The 12,093-nt window shown below is 46.8% G+C and overlaps 2 protein-coding genes across 2 annotated transcripts; one reads left to right on the forward strand and one right to left on the reverse strand.

Moving 5' to 3' along the window:
* Positions 1-2,939: 2,939 nt before the first annotated feature.
* On the reverse strand, positions 2,940-6,772 carry LOC117842243 (uncharacterized). The gene is made up of 6 exons (XM_034722619.2): positions 6,612-6,772; positions 5,262-5,474; positions 4,576-4,647; positions 4,314-4,480; positions 4,114-4,225; positions 2,940-3,365 (listed from the first exon to the last, which is right to left on the reverse strand). Exons 2-6 carry the CDS (start codon positions 5,298-5,300, stop codon positions 3,162-3,164), a joined length of 594 nt encoding a protein of 197 aa, XP_034578510.1. The 5' UTR covers positions 5,301-5,474; positions 6,612-6,772; the 3' UTR covers positions 2,940-3,161.
* A 449-nt stretch (positions 6,773-7,221) lies between these two features.
* LOC117841933 (expansin-A26) lies at positions 7,222-8,079 on the forward strand. The gene is made up of 2 exons (XM_034722258.2): positions 7,222-7,697; positions 7,770-8,079. Exons 1-2 carry the CDS (start codon positions 7,222-7,224, stop codon positions 8,077-8,079), a joined length of 786 nt encoding a protein of 261 aa, XP_034578149.1.
* Positions 8,080-12,093: the final 4,014 nt, after the last annotated feature.

Here is a 12,093-nt window from a genome sequence, read left to right on the forward strand (position 1 = left end):
GATCTGAGCAGACCAATTTTAGAACCCGGTCAGATTGGTTTCGCCGAATCTCCAGCGAAACTCCAACGAGCGCCCACCCAAGAGGGATCCCGTCGGGGCAAGCGCACATTGGGTTGCCCTAGGCTCGGCAGGCCAGCTAGAATGCCTCCTCATGCCATGGAGATAGGAGAATAATAGTGCATATGGTTGGAAAAGTAGGTAAAAGATAGATTGAATTGTGATCGATTGGATTTCCTCAAACGGTTGTGGCCCTTTATATTTATAGGGAGGACAGATCTTGCCCCTAATGGAGTCAAAATTCTAACAAATCTCGTGCAAAAATACAACTCCTACTCGGAGTCTACAGACCCAAACTGGTCTGACTGGTTGTGCAAACCGGTCTGACCTATCTCCTCAGGGGCAGATCTTTCCAAGGTCATAACTCTCTCATCCAAATTCCATATCGAATGTTCTATATATGAATTTTGATCTACTTGACGAGAGCTACACAATGATAAAGTCCAATTTACATTTGAAGTACTTTTACCAAACTGGTCTGACCTGTTGGGAGATCGGTTCAGAGACCTGATCGTCCAGATCTGCCAATTTTAACCTCGAACACATGCCTCCTATTTTATGACAAAGCTTGCGTGCCAGAAAACATTCTCAATGGTCAAAATTGTCTAAGGACGATAATAAGCAATACATCACCCATATGACGGTCTCCGAACCCTTTATGGATGCTAATGTAATTGAAATAATATTCTAACAAGTACAACATCATATAAAACATCTACTTTCATCTCTGAAACATCTAAGCATATCTAATAACTGAAATCTTGATGTGACCATGGCGGCCAACTATGGCTCCTTGGTAAATCATAAGCATAACATTGATAATTATAAAATGAAGACCAAGGATTATACCAAAATCATGGATTATAATTAGATATACCTGAATACGCACTCCACGGTATATGCATCAAAAGAATAAATGATGAAGACAAATGAGAGGACCGTTGATACTTTTTTGCCTCTGGTGATGAAGAATCCCTACTTTGATTGTCTCCTAACCTATTGTTTTTCTTCTGCTCGGCTATTTTTTGATATTTATGTAACAATTCAGCAACATTTAGCTTCTTCGTCATCACCTTGTTCTTTGGTATGGCACTTTCAGCTCTACCAGAATTTCTGGCAAGACCGATCAAACCGGTTTAGACGCCGGTTAGACCGGTTCCTTCAGAACCAGCCACTTTGAGATCATCTTACCCCCCAACCGAACTTAGTTGTCGTTCAGCTTTTTTAGTTTGAAACTTGTTCAACATTAGGGGCAATCTGATCAATAGAACTAGCTAATATTTTTTTAATGGTCGGCTTTTCTATGTCTAGTGTCAAATCTGAATTTTTATTTAATCTATCATCCTTTTTGATACGATAGACTTACTTGATCACATTACGCTTATTTTTCTGCATAGATCGATTCTTTTAATCAAAACGGTCATTACGTATGGGTGGTGGCTCATTATTTACCGGCTCCCTATAGGTAATATAATCTAGATGCAAATATCTAGGAAAAGACGGCATATATGAATTATAGTACCACGACGGATAAGAATATGACATACTACAATAAAATCCCCATGGCATAGGCGTAGGTGATCCATGTGAAGGAAACGGCATTCATGTTGGAAAATAATTCCATTGCCGATTCTGATCATGGAACTTCTGTTTTGGAATAGATTTTAAATATTTGGAATTTTTAAGCCGACAAGCACCATTGACATTGTTTTATCTTTGGGACTTAGCCGGAAGCTTTGTATCGGGCTTCAGCTTTGCCTTTTGACGCTTGTTACGACATGTGGATTCAACGGTTTTCCAAACACCAATCTCGGGTTTTTTAGGTTTAACCATCTTTAGTTTTGATTTATTTGCGCAACCCCAAAAGAAGCGGTTCGATCGGTGTGCAAACCGATCGGACCGGTCTTGGTAGAACCGGCACCTTTAGATTTGTTTTATTGCCTCCCGAGCATGGAAGTACTAGATATGGTTTCTATGCTCTTGCTAGAGGGCTCTGGACCAGGAACTTCGGTTAGAGACGGTCGAACTGGATCTTGGCCAACAACATCATTTGTTGGCAGTTTTTTGCCAGGATCATTAGCCGACTTTTCATTAATAGCCAACTTTTGAGTAACACTCATCCGTGCTTTCAGGATCATCGAGTATGGCATTGACAATAGCAGAATTAAAAGCAGACAAAGTACTAGAAGATTGCATCTCTCCAAGTACATCATGATATGTCGGTAATTCTTTAATTTGTACCATACCTCGATCTGTCTTCCGGTAGCATGAATCATACATTCTTTCGAATGTCTCCATGAATTCCGGATCAGATTCTTCAATTTGTTGTTGAGGGAAACCCTTCGAGCGATGCCAATTGCTAGGACTTGATTTCAGCTATCGAAGCCGAAACACCTTATTCCCCAGCGGAGTCGTCAAAATGTGTTGGCGCTAAAATTGGGCCAACACACGAACGAACTCGAATGTGCGACGCGCGGAGCTCCTTGCAGCTCCTCTGCATAGATCGGTTAGACCGGTATGGTAGGCTGGTTAGACCGGTCTCGCCGGGGAGCCCGACGAGGACCCAAAGTGCACCTGCTTTGACGAGGTCCCTCCCGGCAGGCGCCTGTTGGATCCTCGCCGAGCTTCCCAGCGAGACCGATCTGACCGGCCCGAGCAGAGGAGCTACAAAGAGCCCCTTCACGCACCGCACATTCAAGTTCGTTCATGTGTTGGCCCAATTTTAGCACCAACACCTGGTAACTCACTTCATTTCTGCTATGGATGTGGATACACATTCAAAAGCTCACGACATGGTATACTTTCTCTGGATACAGACTACCCACCTTCAAGTTTGCCGCATGGTACGTTTTCAAATGGACTTTTGCATCTGAGATCAGAAGTTGAACAAAGCAGAGGACGATCTTATTCACTCAGACAGTGCAGCTGAGACAAGGTTTGAGTTAAATGGTCTTAAAATACAAAAGGGATTCAGAATTAGTTTTGCTAGTTCCCAGGTTCTAGTGCATATATTCGACTCAACACTACATGTCAAAGAAACTAGGGGCACTCCGAAAACGGAATCTGGAAAGATTTGCAGTGTGCAAATACACATCAGAATGCACCTATGCAGTGATCTCGGCATTCTTCGTACCTTCTTCCTCCTTTGCTCTGATTGCCTGCTCTTTCTTCTGGGCCCTTATCAGTGCACGCCTTGCGCGGGGGCGCATCTCACGTACTTGCCGTGGTGGCATCACAAAAGGCTCAATAGGGCGATCATGGAATGGATGCTCATTTCCAGAAAATATTCTCAGTTTGCGGTCCCTGTCCTGGAGGATCAGAACAGTATATGTTAAGTTGCATTACTATGAGAAGCACATTGATGGTATCAAAAGGGGGACAAGACATGATTTCTAGATCAATATAATGCTATGATTCTATCAAAAGGGAAAAGAGACATGATTTCTAAATCAATATAATGTTCTGAAATACACAAGCCAAACTGTAGACAAACACAACATCACAACTTTGTACGGAATCTCAACCACCTGTAAGAGCGCCTCGGAAAAGAATCAAATAATATGAAGTACTACCAAATTTGTTCATCAATGTATCTTCTGTTAACCAATGTTTACAACACAACAGTAACAACATTTGATAAATCATCGAGCAGATCAGCTAAGGCAAGAAAGTGGCCAAAGTTAATAATCCAGGAGTGACAAAGTACAGACAATTAAATTCTCTCTAGCAGCTATTGATCAGTGGCAAAGTACAGATAATTAAGCTTGTAGGCTGGAATCTCATGGTTCAATGAGTAATAAGAAAGTTACCATCATCAATTGTTCACCAATGCAAGATAAAGTGACTAGTCTCTTCCCAACATTGATAATAGTCATTACTATAGTTAATGCATGAAAAGTATCAAAATGAGGATGAATGTGCAATAGTTAACCAATTATAACAATGTTTGCAACAGAAAATAAAGCAAGCATTAACACAATTATTCAGCACAATAAACAATTGAGTCCATGACTAATCCTGGATAGCAGAATAAAAGATAAATGAGGTTTTACTTACATCACGCAATCTGTTGCGGGGAAGCATGCGCAGGACAGCTTTGCGAATCACTTCAGTTGGGTCTTTCTCCATCTGGTCCTTGAGCCTCCTTTCCTTAAGATGGCCAATATACCTATTGAGGAGTAAACGCGTAAGATAACAAGTTAATACAAAGACTCAGAAGTAAAGTATTAAGCTTTTTTTTATTCAGCTTCACTAACCCTGTATGCCAGTAGTAAATCTTATCAGTCATTTTCCTTCCTGTAACACTGATATCCTTTGCATTAAGTACAATGCACATGTCTCCGTTTTCTACATGTGGTGCATAGGTTGGCTTATCCTTGCCTTGAAGCGCAACAGCAATTTGGGATGCCAATCGTCCAAGCACCTATCACACAGACAAAACAAGCATACCACTTAAACCTTTTTTTTTCCGATGAGTTCATCCATCCTTGCAAATGAAATCAGTAGAAGAATCCTAACCTGACCCTTCGCATCAAATACACGCCACCGCAACCCATCTAAATTGATTCTTCTCAAACCTGCAAGTGCTTTCTGCACAGTTCAAAAAGGGGAACATCAAACAACTTTTACTGCCAGTAGTTCAGACTTAGGGAACAAAACATAGGGTGCAAAAAATGATTTGCGCTGATAGTTATTTAGGGATTCTACTCCAAGGAGCATTGAAGGCTTGAAGCAAGGCACAGCGCAGAGGCATTCCAGGTGCAGCGCCATTGCTCAGGCACAAGGCATTATGTGCATTCCTTGGGAATATTGAGCTCTCAGGTTAGAATATGCACTACTAACAAAAAAAGGGAATGCATGTGTTGGGGTGGGTGTGTTAGAGATGGGCCCTCCTTTTCTGGTATACAATTACCTTATTTTCTTGACTAATTATTTACCTATCATATAAAATACCGAACTTATTCCTTAAATCCTTTACCTTATGGATAGAATTTTTGTTGTTACTTCATTTTAAAATCTATGACGTTTAGAGCAACTAATTAGTTATAAAAAACATCATATATTTTAAAATGGGTGAGGGAAAGGTTACTGTTACTTAGTTGCGCTTGGTGTGTAAAGTGAAGGTGAAATGTGTGTATGAGATGGAGAAGGCTCTAGCAGTGGGAATCGGAGTACTGCTATAGAGAGAGAGATGATGAGCTAACCTTCAGGTTGCCAGTGAAGGCAGGCGATGTTGTAGCCATGCCAACTCTCTGTAGTGGAACAGTGGTCGGATGCAGAGGCAGTTAGAAAGAGATGTGGAGGATGGCTTCCATCACGGGCTCACGTGAACCTCCGTCCCTTTCCCCTTCTTTCCTTTCTCTAGGGTTTCAGGGCCTAGACAGGCCTCACAGAAAAATATTGCTTGGTCAGGCCAGCTGCAGAAGACATTAGGATATCTATCAACAGATGTTCATCAACAAAGAGACAAAATTGTGATTGTAGAGATACCATAGATATGCGCACGTTAACATAGATCTACTAAACCCTGTCCAGGCAATTTACCAGAACAACGACGCTATACAAGACGAGATTCAAATCATGAACAGACTAAGAAGTACACATGCATTCCGCAATCCAGGAAATTTGAATCATTATGCAACAATAGAGGCATGGAGCAACTTAAAACATATTTCATCCCAGTAAGCAATAAACAAACTTACTAAGTACAATCTTTTAAATTAAGAATTGAGTTGGCAAAATGAATGACCTTTCCAATCCTTCTAGGATCAGAATGCTCCCTTTTAGAACAAAGAACATTCGAAATATATAGAGAGCATCTTGATAACACCAGTTTGTAGACCTTAGAATGCTCCTAGGTAGACTAACAAAACAACAAACCCAAACAGTGAGGATTCATAACCTACACCAACATGACTGTACTGTTGAGCTAGGGGTAGGCGTCTCTACAGTATGGAGAGTTCATAAAGCATCCCACTAACAGAGACATTTAATTACACAGCCTGTTGGAAGCTTCATTGAACAAACAACGAACAGAGAACTGCATGGAGAAATAATTGTGCTGGAATCTCAAATCCACCAATACTCAGTGTGCTGATCAAACAACCTCCTAAGTTGACGTTTGTCTGTGGTCTCAAAATCATATCTAACCACACTAGTTAGGTTTTTGGGATTAATGAAAGACAATTTCCCAGTGGCAAGCAACGCAAATGAACATTTCGATCTAGATCATCACTACTCCTCGCAGTCGAAGGAGAGGGCAAGGCCGGCGAACCCCAGCTCCTCGCACTCCGCAGTTCGCGCCCCCGAACCGCTCACGGTGGCAGAGGATTCAACAAACCACAATCCCATCAGCACATTGCAAAACACAATATCGCGATGCACTAAACAACATGCTAAACCACCTAGCGCCTTACGAATCCACCTAAACATGAAGCGAAAATTACAGTAACAACAACAAATCCATCCAACCAAAAGATAGAAGCATAAGCACAGGAGTAGCGATCGATTCGAGAAGCGCCGTCGGAGCGGAAGGATTCGGGTCGGGACCTTACCATTTCTCGGCCGCCTGCGGTGACGGTGGTGGCAGTGGACGCGGCGGCGGGTTCTCCTGGCGGGCGCGAGGGTGGGAGTGGTGGGAGAAGGGAGGGGGCACCGGGTGGACGGATGGGATCGCGTGGTGTTCTTGGAGTGGACGGCCAGGATCAAGCTCGTAACTGTCTACTACTTTGAGCTTCTCCGGATGGGCCAACACTGGACTGTTGGGCCGAATAATTTTTTAGGCCTCCCGGTTGTAAGGTGGGCCGTTTCCTCATTAAGCATAATTCAGTTTTCTACTTTGACCATTCCGTCCATTTCCTAACAAGACCCTTCTATTTTGACTAGCTAGGTGTTGACCGCTGGAAAAGCACGAGGAGCATGACGGACCTGATTGGCTGATTGTTCGAGGAGAAGAGCCCTAAATAATCCAGGTCAACGATCGTTCTGGCTCTTGTCAAGCTGCCGAACGTCCTCCTGTTGCTCCAAGCCATTCGTATCTCCATGGCACGTCCGCCTCACAACCATGCATCTAAAAATGGCAGATTCATGCGGCGCCCGGTGCGTGTGTATATATGATCATGTAGCTTTCTAGATTTACCTCGTTGATTGTCCAGCCGTTAATCCATGTCCGGTTCGTCGCGGACAACAACAATGGCGCCTCTCCTCGCGTCGCTGCTGCTCGTCGGGCTCCCGCTGCTGGCCGGCGTCGCGGAGGCGAAGCCCCACGTAAACCACGGCAAGTTCAAGGGCGGCCCGTGGACGGACGGGCACGCGACGTTCTACGGCGGGCGCGACGGGTCCGGCACCACGGATGGCGGCGCGTGCGGGTACAAGGACGCGCTGGCCAAGGATTACGGCGAGCTGACGGCGGCCGTGGGCCCGTCGCTGTACGCCCAGGGCGCCGGGTGCGGCGCCTGCTACGAGGTGAAGGGCGCGGAGGGCGAGGCCGCCAGCACCGGCAAGTCCGTGGTGGTGACGGCCACGAACCAGGCCCCGCCGCCGGTCAGCGGGCAGAAGGGCGAGCACTTCGACCTCACCATGCCGGCGTTCCTCCAGATCGCCGAGGAGAAGGCCGGCATCGTGCCCATCTCCTACCGCAGGCACAACCCAACCTTGCATTGCATTACATTGTTGCATTTGACCTTCATTTGACACATCGTCTCCTGCTGCAGAGTGGCGTGCGTGAGGCAAGGCGGGATCCGGTACACGATAACGGGGAACAAGAACTACAACATGGTGATGGTGACGAACGTGGGCGGCGAGGGGGACGTGGTGGCGCTGACGGTGAAGGGCAACAAGCGCGTCAAGTGGACGCCGATGAAGCGAAGCTGGGGCCAGCTGTGGACGACGGAGGTCGACCTCACCGGCGAGTCGCTCACGTTCAGGGTCATGAACGGCGACCACCGCAAGGCCACCTCCTGGCACGTCATGCCGCGGGACTGGCAGTTCGGCAAGACATACCAGGCGACCAAGAACTTCTAGGAATCGGGCGCCGTTATCCATGCATTGTTCGTTATCGCATATTGTACATCGTCTCATGTCATGGACATGCATGGTTTGAACATCTGATCCGTTGCTGGAATTAATCATCTGATCCGTTCCAGTAATTTGGGGCTCCAAAACTCTTTGGTGGAACGCAAAACCAACAAATTATTCAAGTAAAATACCGTGCGTTTTTTCCAACCATTGTAAAAATCCACTAATAATATTTTTGAGAGGAAATTATTGAATAACAATGCACACAGCATCTCTAGCAACAATTCTTCTCACAAAAAATGCAACATATCTTTTTTCGTAAAAAAAAAGAATTATGGGCCTCCATGGTCACAGTTCGGACCTCGTGGCCCATAGGTTATGGCCCAGCTTCCCAGTCTTGCTTGGGTCGTCTCGGATTTTTTTTATTTTTTATTTTAGTATTTTGCAAAAAATATATTACTAAAAAAACGTTGCAAACTATACCAGTTCCTAACCGGCAGTAACTTCCCTCCTCTAGGGCAGTACACTTTCAAAAAATCATAACTAATTCATATGAATTCAGATGGAGATAAACTTTATATAAAAATTGTAGAAAGTGTACTGCCCATTTTTTGAAAGTGTACTACCCATTTTTTGAAAGTGTACTGCCCAGAGGAGGGAACTTACTGCCGGTTGAATCGGTGGTAGGTTGCTACAATACACCTTCTGCCGTTTCGAACGGCGGTATAAGTATAGATTTGTATTTTTTTGGTAGACCATGTATTTTTGCAAAATACTAAAATAATAAAAATTAAAAAAATCGTCATTTCCCTCGACTCTTTTTCCATCACACGCACGCACCCAGCAGTCCAGCGAGGCGAGCGTGACTGCGTGAGAGCGGCCACTTCGCTAACCCCGCCGCCGTTCGGCGACTGCGTGGCGACAGATTCTGAGCTGGTAACCACGAAAGCCCCAATCTTGAAGTGGGTTGGTGCTATATGGTCTGGCACTTTTTTTTTCTTCCTTGGATTTTGTTAGGATTTTGGACGCGCCCATTCAGCACTCTTCTAAAGGCCGAGCCTTTTCGTTTCTAGAGGTTATGCCGCGCCATTGGTTTGGATCATTCCAATGGGGGCTGGCTGCTGATCTTGGTTTAGAGGCATATGATAGGAGGGTCAAGTAATTTGATTTGGGTGTTTGGATGGCATACGAGGATCGATTAAAGGCGCCATCTCTTGGGGCCTTGGGGGTACTCTTATATTGTGTTCAGGTGTGGGGTTGGGTTGGGTTGGTTGGCTCCACTGAATCAACCACCACAGGCATACTGCATACATGGATGCATATAGTACTTTGGGTTGGCCGTTGGGTCTCTAATGTTTGGATTCAGGTGTGGACTTGTGGTGCCCATGTGCTAAGTATGAATAGGTGTTACAAATTCTTTTTTTTTTGCAAAACTCAAATTGTACAGGTAGAACTGTGGTGCCACAAACTTGGTGACCCGAGTAAAATTGCATTAATTTTTGTTGAGCTGTAAGAAATGACGTCTGGGCATTGGGGATGGACAAAGCTGCCTAGAAACAACAGTAGCATCATCACCTGCATAGATAGCATGGAAGGTTGGGTTGGAGCAGCTCTAATAACCTATAGCCACCTAACCTAACACGCTAGATTTACAAATAACCATATCTCCAAGTCGATACAAGCAAACGATATGTATTTATAGTACAGCCTTTGTATCCATTTGCCGTTGTTGTATTCCTTAATTATGTTTACAGTGATACAAGGATACAGTTTGGTTCACAGTTATTGTTTTTTTTTCCTGAAGCAGATTCCTTTTCTCAAGATGACACATGCAGAGCAACCCCAATCCTGGTCAGATCTCCCAACAGAGCTTGCTGGCCTGGTTCTCAGCCGCCTTCCTGCCTACTCTGACCGTGTCCGCTTTGGGGCTGTATGCCGCCATTGGAGCTTCTCCACCACGCAACATTGCCTGCCCCCGCCTGATGGTACCTTTTTCAGCTTACCCCACAGTGAATCCTTCCAGTTCCCCGACAGTGTGGGCTGTCACAGCTCCTCCGGCGAGTGGCTTGTCTTCTTATGTGATGGCACCTACTCCTTGAAGAACCCGTTCTCCAAGGTCACCTTGACAATGCCTAAACTATCTTGTCTCTGCCCCATCGACGAGCCTGAGAAAATTGTCCCTGTCACCCTGGAGGAAGATATACCCCAAGAATCTCTAGACATGGACGCTGAGATGTCGGTGTACAAGTTAGTTGTGTGCTCATCCCTCCTTGCTGCTGCCATTGTTAACCTTGGGCCTCTATGTACCGTTGATTTGTGCCGGCCAGGTGCTGAAGAACTGCAACCACACCACAAGAGCTGTCAGTCATCAGAATGTGCTCAAGAACTGAACCAGCATTTATCAGGTACGCACGCTGCTCTGCAGGGCCTGCCCGGCGGGGTCGAGCGCGAGGAGCGTGGTGAGCAGGCCGACCACCGGCGCCGGCAGGTAGCGGAACCTCTCGGACGTCGTGGGCATGTACGCCTTGGGGGACTTGAACGTTGGGGACAGCTTCATCTTGAACAGCTGAAGATCTTGAACAGCTGCTCCAGCTGGAAATCATCAGAGCGATGAAATCATAGGCACAGCGCCACCCAATCAACCGGCCGCCGCCTCCTCTCTCCTTCACTGTCGAAGCATGCCTCTGGCTCGTCCTCCGCCGCCTCTGCTTGCGCACGGGCAGCCGTTCCCGCATCGACGCAGCCACGGCCGAGGATGCTGCTGGAGGGCGAATCTCCTTTGGACTGGAAAGGCGAAAGGAAGTGCTTGGGTAACTGGGTTTGCGGCGGGAGGAACCGGATGGGTGGGACGGAAGGTGCGGCCGCCCTCCGCGCCGGCGGATCCGCGAGGGGAGGGGAGAGCGACCGGGAGCTGCCGTACAGGGGAGGACTTTTCTGTAAATACTTAGGGTGCTACATGTAAAAAATCGGATCGTAAAAAATCGGATCGCGATTAATAGTCATGATCCAAATTAGAAATTAGGAGTGTATTTGTAAAAGATCGGATCGCGGTTAATAATCACGATTGAATTTAGGAAGTTATTCGTAAAATATCGGATCTCCAAATCAAGGGGGTTCTCGGGAAAAAAAGGACACGACGACTGGTGAGGCCTCTCCGCCGCCGCCGACCACCGCTGGCCCCCGTCGTCGTGCATCTGCGCTGGCATCCGTCAACCGAACGTACCCAGCGCCGGCTCCGTTGCTCTCTGCGTTCGCCCCGCCGCCTCCAGCACCGCACAACCGTCGGCGACTCCCCGCCGGGGGCGAGGATGACTGGAGGAGGAAGACGACGAGACGAAGCTCACCTCGGTGAGGCCGCGCCGCGGCGATCTCTGGTAGGTTAGCCTCCTGGCCAACGCAGACCGCTCCCGCTTCGCCGCCGTATGCCCGCAGTGGCGCGCCGCCGCGCGGCAGCTCGCCCTGCCCCCGCCGCCGCCGCTGCTGCTCCGGAACCTTCAAAATCCAGTAGACGTCACAGATCGTGAAAACTCCTTGCTACCAACATGGTAGACTCCTATCGCACACTTGGCCATTCTTTCCAACTACAAACCCAGGCCCATGCCCATCGATCATGGAGAACTTCCCCATTCTTCCTCTTTGATCCCTCTCTGCAGCTCTAATCCAATCGACGCCGCCATGAACGCTGCTTCTTCTTTCTCGGCTCCGGTATTCTTCCTGCTTTTGGACGCTTGGGTCTGCACGCTGCCGCCTACATGCTCGATGACCATCGGTCCCGAGGCACCACAGCTGCGATCTCCTTGCACCACGAGCGAACCATGCAGTCTTAAGCCGTTCGGTTGAGATTGCTGATGCAGCACTGCGGCTGCAGCTGCTTGTGCAGCCAGCACAAGCGAACTTTTTCAGAATCGCTTGATCGGAATTCATCATCAACAGGATTCAGGACGCAAGATCTGAGCTCGTTTGTTGTTCTCAACAATTGCTTCGAACGATTCTGTTGATTCCTTATTTCCTTTGCATTGA

Source organism: Setaria viridis, chromosome 2, assembly GCF_005286985.2.
Source record: "Setaria viridis chromosome 2, Setaria_viridis_v4.0, whole genome shotgun sequence".
NCBI classification, from domain to species: Eukaryota; Viridiplantae; Streptophyta; class Magnoliopsida; order Poales; family Poaceae; genus Setaria; species Setaria viridis.

Coding starts and splice junctions, on each gene's coding strand:
- LOC117842243 (XM_034722619.2), bottom strand. CDS start 5,300: ATGGCTACAACATCGCCTGCCTTCACTGGCAACCTGAAG. Junction 4,648..5,261: donor CCTTCACTGGCAACCTGAAG/GTTAGCTCATCA, acceptor TGAACTGTGCAG/AAAGCACTTGCAGGTTTGAG. Junction 3,366..4,113: donor CCCGCAACAGATTGCGTGAT/GTAAGTAAAACC, acceptor CTGATCCTCCAG/GACAGGGACCGCAAACTGAG.
- LOC117841933 (XM_034722258.2), top strand. CDS start 7,222: ATGTCCGGTTCGTCGCGGACAACAACAATGGCGCCTCTCCTCGCGTCG. Junction 7,698..7,769: donor GTGCCCATCTCCTACCGCAG/GCACAACCCAAC, acceptor CTCCTGCTGCAG/AGTGGCGTGCGTGAGGCAAG.